At 38.3% G+C, this 20,048-nt stretch overlaps 1 protein-coding gene across 2 annotated transcripts; it reads right to left on the reverse strand.

Annotated features, from left to right (window-relative positions):
- Positions 1-1,769: 1,769 nt before the first annotated feature.
- On the reverse strand, positions 1,770-18,340 carry magt1 (magnesium transporter 1). Of its 2 annotated transcripts, XM_088344157.1 has the most exons (10): positions 18,174-18,340; positions 14,561-14,730; positions 12,993-13,110; positions 12,533-12,673; positions 9,213-9,353; positions 7,322-7,411; positions 7,140-7,203; positions 5,486-5,560; positions 4,136-4,226; positions 1,770-2,310 (listed from the first exon to the last, which is right to left on the reverse strand). In XM_088344157.1, exons 1-10 carry the CDS (start codon positions 18,252-18,254, stop codon positions 2,295-2,297), a joined length of 987 nt encoding a protein of 328 aa, XP_088200283.1. In that variant the 5' UTR covers positions 18,255-18,340; the 3' UTR covers positions 1,770-2,294. The 2 variants fall into 2 exon arrangements, with proteins under 2 accessions (XP_088200283.1, XP_088200284.1); XM_088344158.1 differs by lacking the exons at positions 1,770-2,310; positions 4,136-4,226 and adding an exon at positions 4,297-5,357.
- Between the last annotated feature and the right edge of the window lie 1,708 nt (positions 18,341-20,048).

The following is a 20,048-nucleotide window of genomic DNA, read 5'->3' on the forward strand; positions in this document are numbered from 1 at the left end:
CGGAGGAAACCCACACAACCCATGAGGAGACCATGCAAACTTCACACAGGAAAGTTCAATCTCGTGACCTCAGAACTGTGCCGCACACGCGCTAACCACTGCCCCGCCATGCTGCCCGAAATTAAACATATTTAACAAAATAAATATTACCACTCCTCAAACCTAGAACAAGTCCAGTAGCTTTTCTGTCCTCTGTCTAACACCATAGGAGCTACACTCAGGTATTGCTGAGGTTTGTATTCGAGACTCTATCGCTATATACAAAAAATGTAATCAACATTTTTTTTCTCCTCCTGGACCTTTCAAAAAATGTTAAAGCCATTTCGGCCCGCCACTCAAAAAGTTTGCCCACCCCTGCGGTAAAGAGTTTATTTGCTGTTAAAAGTGTCAATAAAATTGTTCAAACTAAACTAAAAACAAGAAAATCTGTACGGAAAAACGCAAATTTGTCAATTATGGGTACCATCCGGTATACACCGACGATTACGAATTGGCAAATTAATCGAGCCAAGCGAGTTCGCCGCGGTATCGTTTTTTTCCGTTGCAAACGAAGCGAGCGTTTGAAGCTACTGTACGCGTGCGTCTGCCGCTGTAGTACCTAATTTTGACTCCCCTGCAAAATCCTCCCCCTCCTCCCGTGAACGCGCATTCTGCTGCGCTTCCGACAATAGCAATCGTGTTTTATATAATAAGCTTATTAAAACAATAAAGCTATTGTCGGAAGCGCAGCAGAATGCGCGTTCACGCGAGGGGGGGGAATTTTGCAGGGGAGTCAAAATTAGGCACTACACATCAATGGTTGATGTTGTAGTTTGGTTTACAAAATAGAAATGCCAACTAATTTTTTTCCTCCGAAAATATCTTTATTTACAAATTTAAATTTAAAGTGTTATTAATGGATAATTTAGTTACGCTGATTAGAATTGTTCTTGATTTTCTTTTTTTGGTTATTATTAAGAATATGTACAGAATGATATAACGAAACACATATACAATATAAAATATTAAACTACATAAACACGTTTGGAAAAAAAAATATGGTGCATGATTTTTGGTATTTTGTAAGGGGAAATACGACAGTTTGTATGGGCATGGAGCCGTGGCGGTTGACAGGTATGGATTATTAAACGTTAAATGACGCTTGAAGTATAGGCCTTTAACTTTCTTTCAAAAATAAGGAAAGGAAGTGAATGGTGGAATTATGAGGTATCAGAGGTTGAGACAGAAAAGTGACGTGCCTTTGAGGAGTGGCGGCAAGATAAGAGTCTCATTTTTATTTATGAGAGTTAGAATGTTACATAACCCAGGTTACAGGTTATCCGGGTAATTTTTTAATGGATCTAGTGCACATGGCACGTTTGTGTTCACTGATATGAGAATGTTTAAGAATTTGCCATCTAAATAAAGGAATATAAAAATAAAAGCCTTATTTTCAGTGGCAAACAATCCATATTTGTTCTTTTACTGTACTTGTTTTTATCCATTTTCTATTATTAACAAGACTGTCTTCAATTCTGTGAACAGTGACCATGAGTGTCCTGAAATGCGCTTGAAAAAAATAATTATTTTTGCACTCAAAAGACAATGTAAAAAAAAAAAAAAAAAAAAAAAAAAAAGTACTTTTAGTATTTTTCTGTCCATCCTTCCCCAAACTTGGTTTGTGTAAAACGGTTTACCACCTGTGGGACAGATTTGTCAAACACACACACAAAAAAAACCCAGATTTAATCAAAAATTTACCTAAGATCCACAGAAAAAAATACCAGCCATTATGGTTGAAACCCACATTTAATTCATGTGAAATAATCATCTATTTGGCTCATAAAAATGGATTTGAAAGAAGCGGGAACTTTGACAAATGCAAATGATTTTAAAACAAAAACAGAAAAAAATTTCAGCAAAACTAACACAGCTACTTTTGTAATTGCTCTTACAGTATAATATTACTGCTTTCTAAACAAAAGCCATCAAATCCAATTATGGCACTTCCAAAAACATTTTACCAAAGTTAATTTAAAAAAAAAATCCATAAAATGATCAACTGTGATGACTGCCCTGTCCTCCCTTACATGGCAAGGCGTAAATAATTGTCATAAAACAAATCATATATTTTATAAACCTTTTGTGCACTAACAATGAACAGACAACTATATTTGGCTCATCAGGTTAGATAAGTGGAGCAACAAAGTCAGTACAGTCACACGTCAACAATAGATCAATACTCCCATAAAAACTAAAAGGTATAATGGAGGCACTTCGGCTTCTCAACATCAGGAAGTGGATGCTGCTCAGTCCTAACTCATCAGGAAGCTGGAATGGAAGCCAGAAATATTTTACAATAGTACAGAGCACAATCAATATTTCCAAGAAGTATGAATAGAAGGTAAGAGACAAGGGGTTCATAAGTCTTGGGCACAAGTCTCGATTTTTCCTAAACCATGAATGGCAAGATAAAAGTTGTGCCATTTTAAAGCTAATCATAGTAAGTTTTTTGTAAGACTGTTTTTTCATTCTTTTCAGACCCTCACTCAACCAGAAAAGGTGTTTTGTGTGCTTGAATTATCAAAAAATGAATCATGGACCGAGGTTTATCATGGATTTCGCAAAAGATTCAGAAAGAAGCCACGCCGTGTTTTTACCACTGAGGCGACTTTCAACATAAATGGCAAAGTTAATAAACATAACACTTGCATTTAGGGTACTAAGAATCCATATGAACGTCTTGAGCATAGGCAAAATCCCCCAAAAGGGACTGTTTTTTGCTATGTCTTCTTGAAAAGAGCAACAGTTAATGATGAGATGTACCTCGACATGCTAGAAAACTGTTTAATGCCTTAAAAAAGTGAGAAAGTTTGGCGAGTTCATCTTCCAACAGACTAGGGCGCTACCACACTGGAACCTCAGGGAAGGACAGTTTCTGAACATAACAGATGGATTATACCAAGCGTCTCAAACTCAACTTACTAAGAAGGGTCCAGGTAAAGTGGGGCCGTGTCAGGTTATCCACAAGATAAAAACATCCCGCTATTCACAAATATATATTAATTTCTACACAAAATAGCTCAAGATAAACATGTCAATGGATTAGGAATTAGTAAAAAATGAATAGGTTAATAATGAAATGAATAATAATAATAGGGAATACAAGACTTGAGAAGATAAAAACAGTACGTGAATAGAACATTCGAATTAGTCAGCGAGAGAAAAGCCCGACCCAAAACTTAAAATTGACATTTGAGGGCCGAAACAAACCGAATTTTGTACCGGGTTCGGGCTGAGGCCTAAGATCTTTCCTCTAAGCCACAGGTTTCAAAGAGGTGGCCCGCGGGCCACGCTAAGGGATTGAATCCGGCCCGCGCAAGGGAAGAACAAGCTGCAGGTTGAAATATGTCAACTTGATGTTGCCAAAGAAAGGTGCCTCAAACAAAGACACTACTTGTATTTCTTTTTCTTTATCTCTCCCTCTTTTACACCCCTTTTCTCCCACTCTCTGTCTCTTTCACTCTCTGTGTCTCTCTTTTTCTCTTTCTTTGTTGCTCTTTGTCTCTCTCTCTGCGTCTTTTTAACTTCTTTTGCTCTAACTTCCTTTCTCCTTTTCTCTCTTTTCTCTTTCTCTCTTCCTACCCTTCGCACTTTCTTTTCTCTTTTCTCTCCTTCTATTTTTCTTTGGATTTCTTTCTTCCGCTCCCTTTCTTTCCCCCTCTCTCACGACTTCTCTTTTTATCTTTTTGTTTCACACGCTCTCTCCCTTTCTTTGTCCCACCCTCTCTCCTTTTTCCTCCCTCTTTCTCTTATTTCTTTCTCTCTCTTTAATCTACTAGTCCGGCCCCCGACAGAATGTTTGTTCTATTGTGTGGTCCCCGAGTTAAAATGAGTTTGACACCCCTGCTCTAAGCTGAAGGCACGAATAACAGAAGCTGTTGCAACTATTGACAATACAATGCCAAGAATAAGACTATCTGCTTGATGTTTGTCGTGTGACCAATGGTGCCATCATTGATCATCTTGGAACCTTAAATGTAAATCTGAGACTACAAGCTTTCTGAATTCACCAGGTTGTTTTTTATCTCCATATTAGTTTCTGAAATGTCGAAATGTGGCAGAGACTTTTGGAACACCCTTGTATACAACGTACCTATACGGGTAGCCATGATACTTTGCTCTGAAAATAGACAACAGCCAGCTGAAGAAAAGCACCACCAGAGCAATACCTGTAACACACATAACTGCCAAACACAAAATGCAATGCATGAATTATGTCAAAATAATAGTTACTAACATTTACAAATCCTAATGTGGAACTTTAGTTTTCATTTTTATTTATGATAGTTAGAATGTTACATAACCCAGTTCTAAATATACTAATATTTATGGTGGGGTATTGCACAGAAGTGGAATAAAGAAATCCAGACTAACCAAATAACCACAGCTTGATCTAGTTTGGGCAGCCAATTCTAGCTTAATTGGTTGCACGTTTGCCAAGCCAGAATATACAGTAAAGGTGCAACCATGTTAAGCCAGCTGTGGTTATTAGGGATAAATGTGCGTTAATGGCATGTTCAAGGAGACCTGTAGGATGGATATCAGTTTCACAAATCAGAAAATGGAAAAGTGTTCTTTTGCTGCAGCTTAACAACAGCTTATGGTTTTATGAAAACTTGAAAATAATAAGAAAAAAGCTACACAAGCAATGCATTTAAGGAGAAAGCTTGACTGACATTTGCACGTGTTGATAAAAAAAAAGTCCAATTTGAATTGCATTTGGTGGATCAGGGATTGAGTTTTGCCTGCAATGCATGGGTTCGATTCCCGGCCACTGCAACAAAGACACATTTTTGCCTATTCTAACATTCTTATTTTTTTTCCGTTTAAATCTTATTAGAATAGAATATGCCTTTATTGTCATTGTTACAACATGGGATATATTGTAACAACGAAATTGGACGACTCCAGTTCCACATTTTACAGTGAGGATAATGAAACAAAGAGATAAAGGAACAAAGAACATGTTACAAGTCTATCTGGAGTGTCACATCTAATCTCATTGTAAAAAATGTTCACCATGTTGTTTTCAATGACAAAAAATTAATTATAATTTTAATTCATATCCATTTTATACTTTTTGGTCAGTTGTATTTCTTTGATCCTTCAAAAAGAACAAACTTTCTCTTTGACAAGGCCACAGATGAATTATTGTTGAACCTATATATACAGTATATATACAGACTGTTACTTTATTATATGTACCAAGTCCTTGGAAATATAAAATACACTCATTTTTCCACACGATTGACAGTAGAAGTGCCAGATGTATCTCTGCGTATGATCTTGGCCAGGTTGTTAGCCTGGTAGGTTAGCTGTAAACAATAAATCAGTTAGTAGAGGACCTGGGCTAAATTTATCCTTGTGTTTAATGCTTTATAAACAAGCAAAGTCAAACCAAAATCATTTACCAAAACACAACAAGAAAAAAGCCTGCACATACTCTTCCTTTTTCCAACGTCTACATCAGAAGTAGCAGCCTCACATAACAGCACTATTCCCATGGTGACTGCAGCATCTGAGGGACAATGCAGGTTAAGGTTTGGTCACTTTAAGCAATGTATGGACACTTTACGTTCCAAATAGTTATGGAGTACAGAACCTTTTCATGGCCAAATTCAAGCATTTTTTAAGCATCTTCAAAGCCCAATTTTCGATTTATCCAGTACCATTAAATGAAGGAATCTGATGTTAATCATGTATTTTGTAGAACCACAAATACACCTGTCAGTCGGATGCGGGGATTATAATTCATGCCTTTGTTACCTCCCGTCTCAATTACTGTAATGAACTACTCTCCAGTCTCCCAAAGTCCAAAATCAAGAGCCTTTAGCTGGTACAAAATGCTGCAGCGAGGCTTTTTACTAAGACAAGAAAGTTTAATAACATCACCCCGATTTTAGCTAACCTGCATTGGCTCCCTGTTAGCTTAAGATTCGATTTTAAGGTTCTCTTGGTAGTATACAAAATCATGCATGGATTTGCTCCCTCATATCTTTCAGACTTAATTCCGCCCTATGTTCCGGTCAGGAGCCTTCGCTCTGGAAATGCTGGTCTATTAGTGATCCCAAGAGCCAAGAAGAGATCCGCAGGTTCTAGAGCGTTCTCCATTCGGGCCCCCGTGATGTGGAATGCTCTTCCCCCTGAGATTCGATCTGAAACGTCAGTGGAAATGTTTAAATCTAAGCTTAAAACACTCTTCTATTTTATAGCATATGAATAACCTATATTTTATGTTGACAATATCAGGGGATGGTGTCATAATATTCTGTAATAATAATTTGCAATAGTCTTTAATCTGTGCAGCCCTTTGAGACTCTTTGTGATTAAGGGCTATACAAATAAACATGACTTGACTGAGATTTACATACGCAGTTTTTAATCTTGCATGTGCATTTATCATGACATGATTCTTAGACCCCGGGTAAATTGGGAATATATTTGTGGAACAAAACAAAACTTATAAATGTTTTGATGACAAATCTCTTCCCACATTGGTAAAATGACAGTAGTATGTGGCTTTGTTTTTAGTTGCAATTTATCATTGGGAAACACTTCCTTCATTTTTTGCAAGGCCCATAATAAATATTCATAATTGATATGTAATCATTGCACTGATACACATTTTATGGTGCCCTGTAAAGGTGTTACATACCTGTCTTTGGCACAAAGACGCTTTATTAGGACTAAACCTATGACAGCTGCCATTAATCAAAAGGGAAGAACAATGCCAAAGCCAAGCCACAAAAGAGCAGTTACAGCGCCATTTCAAAGCAGAATTGTTGAGATACATGGAAACAATGCCAAGCATTTACAAGCTTCACCCAAAAGTCAAGCACATTTCAATCCTTGAAAACGCAACATTAAAATTCAAGCATTTTCAAGACAAACCCAGCAAGTAAAAACTGTAATAATATTCATGGATCTTGCCAACATTTAAAAAGCTTATGACACTGTACAAAAACAATAAATTGCGCAAGTTTTTTTCATATGAACCAACTTTAGCGCAGCTGCTGACTCTTGTCAACCCAGATTATACTCTTACCAAACAAATGCATCAAACCCAACAACAGAAAATGAACACTGGTGAAGGATACTGAAGAGTAGAACAATATGGGTTTCAGCCACGAACTGGGCCTGACTGCTGCCATGGATGTAGCTCTGGGGGGGCAGGGCGGTAAGATAAACAAAAAAGTCCCCAAAATAATTTAAAAAAAGATTAATAATACTGTAGGTTAAACATATGAAGTATTATTTCCAAACATTTTGGTCATCTTACGATTTGGCCGGTGTTGGGATTCTTGTGTGCATAAGGGGGTCCTCTTATGTGGTTCCACATTTGGCCGGAGGTCATGATGAGGACAAAGCACTGAAATACGATTTTTGTGTGTTAACGGTCAGAAAACAGTTTTGTTAAAAGTCTATGTTGGCAAAGGCCTGTGAACTAGTGTAGTATTTAACAACCTTTTTTTATTTCATGTACCCCTGGTGAAGTATTTTTCCAGTTATTTACCCCCTTTAACCAGTGCTTCACTAAAGAGCTTTAATATTGAAGTTGGGAAGAAACCTATATCTTGAGTTTTCCTTAATACTTTTTACATTTAAAAAATAGTTTCTGACATTTCAAACATTTTTGATTTCGTTTTTACATCAATATATTTTTTTCATGGTAAAATGAGAAACATTCCAAAAGACTAACTTTATCAGAAAAAACTACCGTATAAACTTAGGTTTTCTATACAAAAAAGAATAATCTAAAATGAACAGAGAAATAATAAAATAAGTACATCTTAAAATCTGACAACTTTGCTTCTTTTAAAATGAGCTAATTCAACAGTTCAGAACTTTTGACCATTTTAAAATGACCATTCCTGACTACAAAGATAGCAAAAACATTTTTTTTATATTAAGCCCTACAAGGCAACACATACTGTATATCTATATTCATTGAAAAACGTTAAGATTGTTATGTGTTTGGTTTGTTCTTGAACAAAAACTAAATCATTTTCCATTACAAAAGGTTTCTGAGCGTTAAGGAGCCGCATCCGGCTCAAGAGTCACTAGTTATTGACCCCTGGCCTAAGTGATGTTTTTCTCAATTCACACCCTTAGGATTTGTGACATACTTACACATACTAACCAGCCCTAACACCCCAAACCCCCCCCACCCCCCCACCCCGCGCCCACGCCCCCCCCAAGCTCTCTCCATCTCATTAAAAACTTCTACTACTGTGTGAAACGATTAGCCCTTAATTGTAAATTTGTTTTTTCAGCCATGCTTGTGATAGTAATAGAATTTTCCTTTTAACGAGGGACGCTTTTTAAAAAAAAAGTAATTACAAATTTTGCCAGTACCTTTAAAGGAAGAAATCCAGTGCTATTTTCTATTTTGCGCTGTTTTACAATCTTTTCGTGTCAATGGTCTGCTATGAACTGACATGAATTCTGCCATTCTGCTTCAACAATGCACGCTTAGCTTCAAGACGTCACAATTGTTTAGAAACGCAAAAAGGGCTCTTTAGGTGTTGGGTAATAACGGAGTTCAATAAGGAAGACAAAAAAGGGAGAAACTACTCCAAGTATAAAAATCTGAAACATGAGTCCAATTTGGTCTCATTTTAATTATATTGATTGGTCCCAAGCAGAGTGCATTCAATCTTTCAATCATAGAGACCGCTGAGCTTTTGTTTTACCGGTACCTATTTTAATTTATATTTTTTGGGATGTTTATCAGAAGACCTGTGTCCAAATTGGTTAAAAAAAGAATTGTTAATAGTTTATTAATGGCATTATATCAAATTATTTATAGCAGTGAAGAGTTAATATCTATATTTTATTGTTTTGCATTTTCAGGGATTCTGTGCTGTCGTTCAACATTGAATCTGTTCAGTGTGTAAAAAGCTAAAATTGTTTTGTATTTGACATTTTTGGAGACCAATGAATATTTCAATTTAAATTTTATGTGTTTGTAGGGATCCACTGCAAAACATAAGCATTTTCCAGACCATGAAACACAAATTTAAATTCAAGCATATGAGGATTTCAAGCACTCGTACAAACCTTGCATTTAGTCACAAAGTGCCCTGATGCAGTTTTTAAAATCTTAAGTGCCCCTTGAAATGCTTTCAAGTGCCCCAGAACAACTACTCGTGTTATCAATGACTTATTACCAGTGCAGAGAAGGCCCAAACATTGTTGTTAAAAAGAAACTCCAAGTTGTTTCTTCGTAGATATGCCAGTCCGCCAATAACTGCAAGGAGAAAACCCAGGAGGAGTGGCCCAGCATAGTTTGGAGGACGAATGACCCGAATCTGAAAACAAACATTTCACTCTTAAAAAGGACAGGATATAAATGAACACATAAAAGGTGTCAAACCCTTATCGCAGATATACGACCACATCAGAGCAATACAGCCCACACTTCGGCTAAGGATCGACCAAAATGGGTTTTTAAAGGCCAATACGGAGTATTTTTTTTTTTTTTGCTGTAAAAACTTAAATTGGTGTAAGAAATATTTATTAATGCAAAAACAAAGACAGTGGCTCAGGAGGTAGAGCGCTCGTCTTGGGATCAAGAGTTCGCAGTTCGAATCCCGGCTCCTCCATGTTACATGTCGAAGTGTCCTTGGGTAAGACACTAAACTCCTAATACCCTCAATAAGCAGGTTAGCGCCTTACATGGCTGCACGGTCGCTATTGGGAAATGTGAAGCACACTGTGAAGCGCTTTGGGAAGTCTTGACTTGAACAGCGCCATATAAATGCAGATCATTTCATTTTATTTCATAATAAAATCAAATAAACTTTAATGGCTCTCTGAAATCATTTACTGTGAAAACATTTGTAATTTCAACACAACATGACTTATCTTTCACTTAAACATAAAAACTAGCAGTGCAGGAAATCAAATTAGGCTTAGCAGCAACTCATAAAGAGGTACATAAAAAACTTATTTGGAGCTGACATTCATTTGCTGTAAAAGCTTGAGAATTGGCATTACAAATGTATTGCAAAAAGAATCAAAGAATATCTGTCAAAAATCAAATACAAAATTGATAGCTCTCTGAAACTACAGTAAATAAATTGGAATTTCGGCGGCACGGTGGAGCAGTGGTTAGCTCGTGCGTGGCACAGTTCTGAGGTCATGAGATCAAATCCAGCTACCAGCCTTCCTGTGGGGAGTTTTGCATGATCTCCCCCGTGCCAGCGTGGATTTCCTCCAGGGAATGGGGTTTTCCTCCCACATTCCAAAAACATGCATGTCAGGTTGGCTGGTCCAAATTGTCCTTAAGTATGAATGAGCGTGTGAGTTATCTCTCCCTGTGCGCCCTTATAATTGTCTGGCAACAAGTTCAGGGTGTCTCCTGCCCACTGCCCGAAGATACCTGGGATGGGCTCCAGCACCCTGCAACCTTATGGAGGATAGGCGGTGCAGATAACAGGAATGGATGTAATTGGAATTTCAACTAGTAACATGATTAATCTTTCACTTAAACATAAAAACTAACAATGCAGGAAATGAAATTAGGCTTAGCAGCAACTTGCATAAAAACTCCATAAAAACTCAAATAGCTCCCTACAGCTTTTTACAGTAAATTAGAATTTCAACATAACACACATGACTAATCTTTCACCTAAACCAAAGCAGGAAATTATATATATTTATTTATTTGTTTCAGGGATAAGATCCTGCCCCAAGTGGAGGAGTTGAAGTATCTCGAGGGTCTTGTTCACAAGTGAGGATACGATGGAACGGGAGATTGACAGACCAATCGGTGCACCCTGTACCAGTCCATCATGGTGAAAAAAGATCTGAGCCGAAAAGGAAAAGCTCTCAATTTACCGATCGATCTATGTTCCTAGCCTCACCTATGGTCATAATGGTGGTGACGGAAGTGATAAGGTCTGAGCAGGAATGCCAAACCATCAAAGCGGTTTCCCAGAGCAGACAGGGCCTCTGGACAACATGGAAAGGGATCATGGACAGGCCTTTGTCGTGCCGCGACCTGTGGAAGATCCCTCAAGCCAGGCTTAGCTTTCTGATTTGGGGCAACCTACAACACACTACCCTCCCCCGAAAATCTACATCTGTGATTTGGCACTGATGAGGTCTGCCCCCTCTGTAGTACCATCAATGCGAGCCTTCAGCATATCCTCTCAAGCTGCAAGATGGCACTTTCCCAAGGCCGCTACAGGTGGCAGACCTATGCAGTCCTAAAGAAGCTGGCAGAGGTAGTCGAAGGTTGCAGAAAGGAAGCAGACAGTCGGCCAGCTCCTCCATCAAATCACCTCAGCCAGTTTGCAAAGGCTGGAAACAACGTTCGTAAAAACACCATTGCTCCTCATCCGTTACACTCTGGAAGGCTCCATGCCTGCCTGCGAATGGAGAATGAAAGTTGACTTCTAAAAGCAGTAGCAGTTCCCCAGGGAGATTGCCGAAACATCATTGCGGCCAGACATTGTGCTGTGGTCTGTAGGTCTGGTTGAGCTCACCGTCTCTTGGGGGAAGGGAATAGAGGCAGCATATGAGCGGAAACGGGCGAAGTACCAAGACCTGGCAGCCGTGTGCAGGGAGGCGGGGTGGAAAACTACAGTATGACCAGTGGAGGTGGCGTGCAGGGGTTTTGTGGGCTCCTCAACCTCCCACCTGATCAGAGACTTTGTATGCACAAGAGCTGGCAACAGGAGAGCAACTAAAGAGCTGTCAGGAGAGGCAGAAAAGGGCAGCTTCTGGCTGTGGCTGCGGAGGAATGACAGGAGCTGGGGGCCTTCAAGCAACACCTAGGGCATCAGTGGCGTTGGCAGGGAGATTTCCCAGCCATCGCTCCGCCACCGGCAGATGTCCTGGGGTTAAAGGAGCGAATCATCAATGACCGGTGGTCCCCAGCTAATGACCGAGTCAGGCCCGAGTGTTCAGGGCACACGAGCATTCTAAAGGCGCCGGAGGAGGCGCGTCAGGCAGAGATGCCCAGCAGGAGGACTACCATCCTGTATCCATTTGTTTGAACTGTGGGTCATGACCAAAAGAACAATATCCCGGATACAAGCACTGGGCTCTCCCTTAGAGATAGTGTCAGAAATTTGGTCATTCTGGAGGGACTCAGTGTAGAGCTGCTGCTCCTCCACATTAAGAAGAGCCAGTTGAAGAAATAATGCCCCTACGAACCGTGTGGTTAAGGGAGATATACACCCACTCCTCATGTTATATCAAATAAATGCATAACTCTTGACCTACAATACTTTAAAATATGCATAATTATATTATAGGTTATGTATTTTTGCATCGTTTGAATCAATATTGTCACTTTAGGGTTAAAATTATTTGCGTTTAGTTAAAAAAATTGATACATATCACATTGTTTGATAACCTGTTTAATAACTCTTACAACTTGTCAGTTGTTTTTGCATATCTTTCAGTTGTTCTACCTGAAAAAAAAACCCGTTTTAAATTGTGATTTTTTTTTTCCCCATCAGGGTTCTTAAAAACATACCTGCACATTTGTCCTGTCCGCCACCCACCGCGCTAGCTGCTCAGCAGCAAACCCTTTGACCTGGAGCTCGTAGTTATCAGATTTACGGGGCTTCCCCTTGGCAGGGAAATGGAGAAACGTGGGCGCCGAGTTCATATTAAGCTGCAGCAAAACACACATTAACAAATTGAAAGATTAAATGTACAAAAATTGTATTGTTAAAAATAATACGATATGATTATAAATCTAAAATAAGCCAACAAATCGTAAAACTTGATTTAACCACCAGGTTTTGACTTAATGAATCACACAAAAATACCGGAATTCTGAACACGCAAGCAGCATGTTACTAATCTATGCCTTTGAAATTAAATTAAACTACCTAAAAGTTTAACATATATGATAGCTCAGATTACTATAACTGGAAAGAGATCATGGCTGGTAAGCAGAAAATTTCAGCCATTGGGAACTCTTGTCTCACCATCTGAAAGACATCCGATCCTTCATCAAAATCAACAGATGCAAAGAAGACCTTGTTTGTGAAGGCAGATGAATAACGCCACGAGTTAGCCAAAACTTGGAATTCTTCGTCGGCTTGTCTGGAATAAAAACATGCATTTGAACTCCATCATTTTATACTTAAAGTCCCTATTTACAATACCATTCAAAAATTTGGGGTGGCTTAGAAATTTCCTTAGAAATGCATTTTTTTTCAATGCAGACAACATGAAACAAAACAGAAATACATCCCCATACATTGTTGATGTGATCAATGGCTATTTTAAATGCAAAGGTCTGTTTTTTTAATTCATAATCTACATAGCTGTATAGAGGCCCATTTCCAGCAAGCAGCATTTCAGTGTTCTAATAGTACATCATGTTTGCTAATGCGTTATGCGAATGGATTATCAAAAGAAACTTTGTTCAGTGATGTTTGCACAGCTGAAAATAGTTTAGCAACTTTAGCTGGTTAAAAGCTATAAAACTGACCATCCTTTGAACTAGTCGAATATGTCTCATTTGTGGGTGTGATTCAACTTTTAGAATGTCCAGAAAAAAAACTTGCAAGTGGAACTGGAGAGTCTATTCTTGTTCCCCAGAATGAAGGCTATTCCATGTGAGAAATTGCAAATAAACTCTAGGGTCTCAGACAACAGTGTGTACTACACCCTTCAGAGAACAGCAAAAACAGGCTATAATTAGAGTAGAAAGACGAGTGGCAAGATGACTAGTACTTAAGAGTCTTTAGCTTGAAAAATAGACAACTAAGCAACGTGCTTAAATAAAACCCGCAAAACACCAGTGTCAATAGCTACAGCAAAATGTCAAACATACGGCCGCGGGTCAGATCCGGCCCGTTGGATATTTTAATCCGATCCACCAAATATTTTTGAGTATGTCAAAAAAAGAAAGGAGTCTCGGGTCATCTAATCCAAAGTTATGATTTCCTAAATAAATGCAAACCACCTGCATTCTACGGCCGCAAAAGGGCAGTGTTGAGTTTGTATAGCGTGATGAGTTAAGTCAGGTATAAACCAGCATTCACTCAACTGCTAAAATTAACTAGTCATTACCAAACATGGATCTTTTCCCCCCATTGTTTCTGGATAAATGCATTGAAATAAGGTCCCTCTTCATCCTTGATTATATTATGGCATATTATGAATGATAAAGCATAATATTTAAACACAAAGCTGAAAATGTGGAAATTACATTATTTTGCTGATCAGGCCCACCTGGACCTGGATCCAGCCCCAGAGCCAAACAGGAATTCAAATCCCTGATCCACAGTAAAGAGGGGACTCCGAGATGCTGGCATTCAAGGCAGAGTGGACAACAAAAAGCCATAACTAAGACTGTCAAAAAAGGGAAGATATTAATATGGGCAAAAGAACACAGGCATTGGACAACTAATTTGATTAATAAGTGTGACATTTTCATGTCCCGGTGACCCCAAACTTTTGAACAACAGAGTAGATGTTTGCTGTTTTTCACATGGACATAGACTTAAGCCTAAAACAATACAAGAGGTGCATGTGGTCTCAATACCTGCAGACCCCACACTGCCTCTGGGGTTGCAATGCTGTAAACATGATGACCACAGAGTAGTTTCTGGGAGGAGCCTTTACAAAACGACGAAATTTATCGCCATTCATTCGAATGACAGAGCGCCTGGAGGACCATTCCATCATCTGTGTCACTTTCTCAGAAAGGAGAGTCTACACAAAGCACAGACAAAAGGAGATTAGAACAGAGCATCAAAGAATTATCCCTCAAGGATATATTCTCCCTTCCCTGTGTATACTCTCATCTAAATATAATTTACAACTGTAGAATACAATACTGAAATTGAGGGGTCAGCCTTTATGCTGAATTTTGGTATTTTTATTTGTTAAATTATTTTTGCAGAACACCATGTCTGAAGAAAAAATAAAATTGTCTTTGAGGTTACCCAGAAAGAGATCTTTGAGTGGTTGAAGCCAAGAGACAAAAATGATATGGAGTGTCTTTTCTAAGTTTTGATAAGTAAAGCACCCACTGCAGCGGTGTTTGCTGACTGATGAATATCAGCATTGGAAAAACCCTCATCCCAATATTTTCTTAAAGTAGAGGTCAGACGTGCTGCTTAAGGCCATGCGATTACACTCTCGAGTGATGTGTTGATGTCTCTTACTTGCAACATTTGCTATAAAAAAAAACACACACTTTTAATCCCTCATGATTGGAAATGATCGTTTAACATCTGGGATTAAAAAATACTAAATTAAATAATAGCACCTAGGTGCCAAAAATGTGGTTTATCATACCTGGTATTTTTATTGTTGTTAATATTGGCAGTAGATGATCTCTGATTGGCATTCTTATGAGACCTCATATGGGCTAATATTACCCCAACATTATGGGGGTAACAAAATGTTTAAGCATTCAGATTACAAGAAAAGGCTACAATTAACATGGCCAGTTGCATGTTTTTGAATAAAATGGCTAAAAGGTTCTCTTACGTGGTTCTGTTCTTTTCCGGAATGATTTTAAAATAAAATAAAGGTTTCTTTTCACAGATTTCGCCTATCACAGTTTCATTTTGAAACCTAATGTTGGAGACGTTAAATGTGAGTAAACATATCAAGTCAAATGTATTTTCTTTGACATGTTTGATCAAAGAATAAAATAAATAAATAATAATATTTCTACATCCATCCGTCGTCTTCCGCTTATCCGGGGTCGGGTCGCGGGGGCAGCAGCCTTAAGAGGGAAGCCCACACTTCCCTAATCCCACCCACTTCCTCCAGCTCATCCGACGGGATCCCGAGGCGTTCACAGGCCAGCCTAGAGAGGTAGTCTTTCCAGCGTGTCGTGGGTCGCCCCCGGGGCCTCCTGCCGGTGGGACATGCCCAGAACACCTCCCGACGGAGGCGTCCAGGAGGCATCCTTATAAGATGCCCAAGCCACCTGAACTGGTTCCTCTCAATGCAGAGGAGCATTGGCTCTACACAGAGTCCCTCCCGGATGACTGAGCTTCTCACCTTATCTCTGAGGGAGAACCCAGACACCCAGTGGAGGAAACTCATTTCAGCCACTTGTATCCGGGATCGTGTTCTTTCGGTCATAACCCACAATTCATGACCATAGGTGAGGGTAGGAACATAGATTGACAGCTTTGCCTTTCGGCACCACGACGGACCAGTACAGGGTCCGAATGACAGCAGACGCTGCACCAACCAGTCTGTCAGTCTCCCGTTCCATCCTACCCTCATTCATGAACAAGACCCCAAGATATTTGATTGATAAAAAAGTGACTTTTCAAAAGCAATTGTCTGGGTGACTCAAACTTTTGAACACAGAGTCCCTCCCGGATGACTGAGCTTCTCACCTTCCTACTGAGCATTTATGAAAACAAAATGCACCAAAAATACCTCTTTTTTCTTCTGTGCATTGATTGCATCATGGTGATTTGTAACTAAATGTTTACTTTCAGAGTAACACTAATTTATGGTGACCGTAATCTGCAGGGTAACTGTATTATTTTTAAAGAAGTAACTAATAACTGCAACTAGATAGTGTTTTACAGTAACAAGCTCAACCCTAGTGATGTGTTGCGCAAGCAGTTAAGAGTTCAGATTCAACATGATATCTGTAAATGAACTCCTGTTTGTTTTCCTACCCCTCCTGTTGTTTGATTAGATATTGGGGGCATCATGAATGAAAATAAAGCACCTACGTGAAAGTTCTGCTGGAAATGCACCCTTTTACAAAAAGCAGTTTTTCCCTGTTTTTTTTCCCCGAAAAGAGTATTTTCAAGAAACAGCAATGTTCAACTGGTGTTTACTAAACAATGGTAAAAGCTAGAAACATACCTTTTTTATAATGAAAAATAAGGATTCAAGCTGTCTTTTGACATGTCCTATGCAGCTACAGACAGGGCATGTTTAGGTTCAGAGCACCCAGGGCAGTGGTGGGCAAACTACGGCCCACATGCAGTTTGTCAGGCTTTTTCATCCGGCCCAACAAAACAAAATGCTCAAAATATGATAATATACATGATGGTCAATACAGTACTACCAAAGTGTTTTTGGGGTGCCACCTTTATCCCCATTGGCCCTTTAAGTGTCAAAAAAAAAAATACTACGACATAAATACTACAAATTCATTACAAAAATAAATATCAAATTCTGCACTTAAAAACAGGGAATATATATATATATATATATATATATATATATATATATATGATTTTGTCTATATTATGATGATAAAAAGGAAATATTTCAAAAATACTTAAGTAGATAGATAGATAGATAGATAGATAGATACTTTGTTCATCCCCGAAGGGAAATTCACATTTCCAGCAGCATCCCTGAGCTGAGAACAATCGAAAATAACACGGGAGCTGCTGGAGTGGCTGCCATAGTACAAAGTTCAAAAATACTTGAACAGAAAGACTACAAAAAAGCCCCACAATAACACTATAATACAAAAATACTGCTACATACTATTTTGACAGAAATACAACTACAGTAATACAACAAAAATACAGAAACGCTACAAAAATGAAAAAAAATAAACTACAGTAATACTGCTTAACTACATATTGAAATCGGTGCTAGGAATCCCTTAAGTGACGGAACCATTTGTAGGCAGTAGGGTATTTCTGACACGGCATTGTTCACAAGTGTTTATTTTTCAAATATAGCATTTCTCGTCTTATCTTGTCCTTTATGCTTGGGCACCCCCTACATAAAGCGTTCTGTTACGCCCATGCCCACAGAACTCGTTTTTTCCGTAGGCCTTCAAAAATTAGTCTAAATAGCAAAAATTGGCTTTTTAGTCCAAATAGCAAAAATTGGCTTTTGAGAGAAACGTCTGGCATTGAATGAGTCCACCATGCACATTTTTGTCTTAAGTCCTTTCCTGGACGTGGGGCCGTAAACCTATTTTGAACATGCAATCTGTGTATCCGGTCGAAAGTAACATTTCCTCATTAAAAACATTCAACATGATCAAATATATAAATCATTTTTAATGACTGTAGCACTAAACGGTAACTGCAGGGAATAACAGCAGGCAATTTAGATATGACATTAAAAAAACACACAATCAATCGCATATAGTGTACGAACACTTCCTACTCAGCATTTATGAAAACAAAATGCACCAAAAATACCTCTTTTTTCTTCTGTGCATCGATTGCGTCATACAAAAATATGAAAAGAATAAAGAGCGAAAATAAAAGTTTGCCACACATTTTACTCCACAACAATCGACGACCTCCTGTCAACTTTCTATTGGTCGTTCTTCTTCTTCTGTTTGTTTCTTCTTCTATGGTGTTTTAGGGCGATGTACACTTACACGCGCTCACACAAACAAGCACGCGCACGCAACCACGCGCCCACGCGCCCACACAAACAAGCACACGCAGACACACACAAAGACGTACAATCGTACATACATACACGTGCACACGTTTTTAGAAGACTAGACACGTCAGCGCGCTGTTGCAGTTCGTTCACTGGCGTGCCTAGGCGGCGGCCATATTGGTCAGGTCAACGTCACGGTTTGGGCAGTAGAATGTACATTGAAAATAAATCATAACTTGCTCGTGTGCAGGGTTGAAAAGATTAATTTAGAAAAAAGCCAATAAGGTTAATATTTACCTGTTGAAAAATGTAATCAGTAACGTAATCTGATTCCTATAAATTAAAGTAATGTAACTGAATGTCCTTTTGACTACTTTTGGATTACTCCAATACCAACTAGGCCTATGCTATACCAAAGACAACATCAATATAAATAAAATTACTACATTGTGGTTAACACAAATAAACAACATAACCTTCAAAGGGAATTGGAGGAAACCAAGGTTAGTTAGTTGCTTGTAGTCCTACAAACAATTGCTCAAATTTTAACCATGTAGAACAATTTATTTGGCAAAAAGTTTTCTCTTTCACATGGCAGACGAAATATGGTGTTTTAGTTTATTTAAGAGGACATTTAGAACCCAAAATTGTTTTAAACACATCGAATGTTAACTTTCTGAATTTCAAAAAAACTTCCTAGTTTGAAGTGGGGATGCTAAACCTCTTGAAAGTATTAACATTTAAAAGGATAAGTTAATTATTATTGCAAGATAAAATTACAGTGGTCATATGGTGTATTTTGAACAATTGGTTGGTCGGATGTTTGGATCCCTTAACCACTCGAGACATATGGGAACCATTTCCTCTGGTGTGTCTTGGGCAAGTAAAACCTAATGGCACCCACCCTTCTCCAGGCCAAATATAAACAAATGTAACATGTCTGCCTTTATATTTATTCATAAATTAAACATTTGGATAGGTATCCACGACCGGCCACTCGACCAATTTCTTTCACCCCTGGCTCCAAATAGTTGCCCCTACAACAGAAATATTATGACAGAAATATTACAAATATACAACCACAAAATATTCCAACAGGAATACTGCAAAAACACAACTACTGTAATAATACAAAAAGATTACAGATCGACCAGATTAATATGAAAATACGACCAAATAATACCATGAAAATAATATAAAAATACCATTACCGAAATAGTACAAGAATAAGACTGCAGAAATGTTACAGAAATACATCTGCAGTAATTTTACAAAACTCAATATAAAATGAAGTGCTAAAAAAGGAAGCTAATATGTTATTTTGCCTTAATTGTGAGAATTACAAAATCCTTTTGATGGATCTATATAAAAACAAAGAATGTATACATGTAGATTTATGTACTTATATGTTTTTTATAAAATGAGAAAAATTGGATAAATCCCCAGGATGGTCCCCTTGGCCTTGAACCAAATGCAGCCCCCGACTCCATATAGTTGCCCATCCCTGCCTTAGCAGCAAAATGGCCAACAATCAGTTCAGGCGCTTGTTATGTAAAATAAATTCGAATTTCTCAATCTATAAGTATTTAAAAATAAACACATATATGATAGGTTATATATTTTTGCTTATTTCCTCTAAAAAAAATATAAACATGAATCTGCTCTACTCGGTGCTAAATAAT

Source organism: Urocampus carinirostris, chromosome 9, assembly GCF_059441175.1.
Source record: "Urocampus carinirostris isolate Australia breed hairy pipefish chromosome 9, RoL_Ucar_1.0, whole genome shotgun sequence".
NCBI classification, from domain to species: Eukaryota; Metazoa; Chordata; class Actinopteri; order Syngnathiformes; family Syngnathidae; genus Urocampus; species Urocampus carinirostris.

Coding starts and splice junctions, on each gene's coding strand:
- magt1 (XM_088344157.1), bottom strand. CDS start 18,254: ATGTGTGGCAAACTTTTATTTTCGCTCTTTATTCTTTTCATATTTTTG. Junction 7,412..9,212: donor TTTGGGCCTTCTCTGCACTG/GTAATAAGTCAT, acceptor ATCGTATTTCAG/TGCTTTGTCCTCATCATGAC. Junction 4,227..5,485: donor AGACGTTGGAAAAAGGAAGA/GTATGTGCAGGC, acceptor TGTGTTTGGCAG/TTATGTGTGTTACAGGTATT.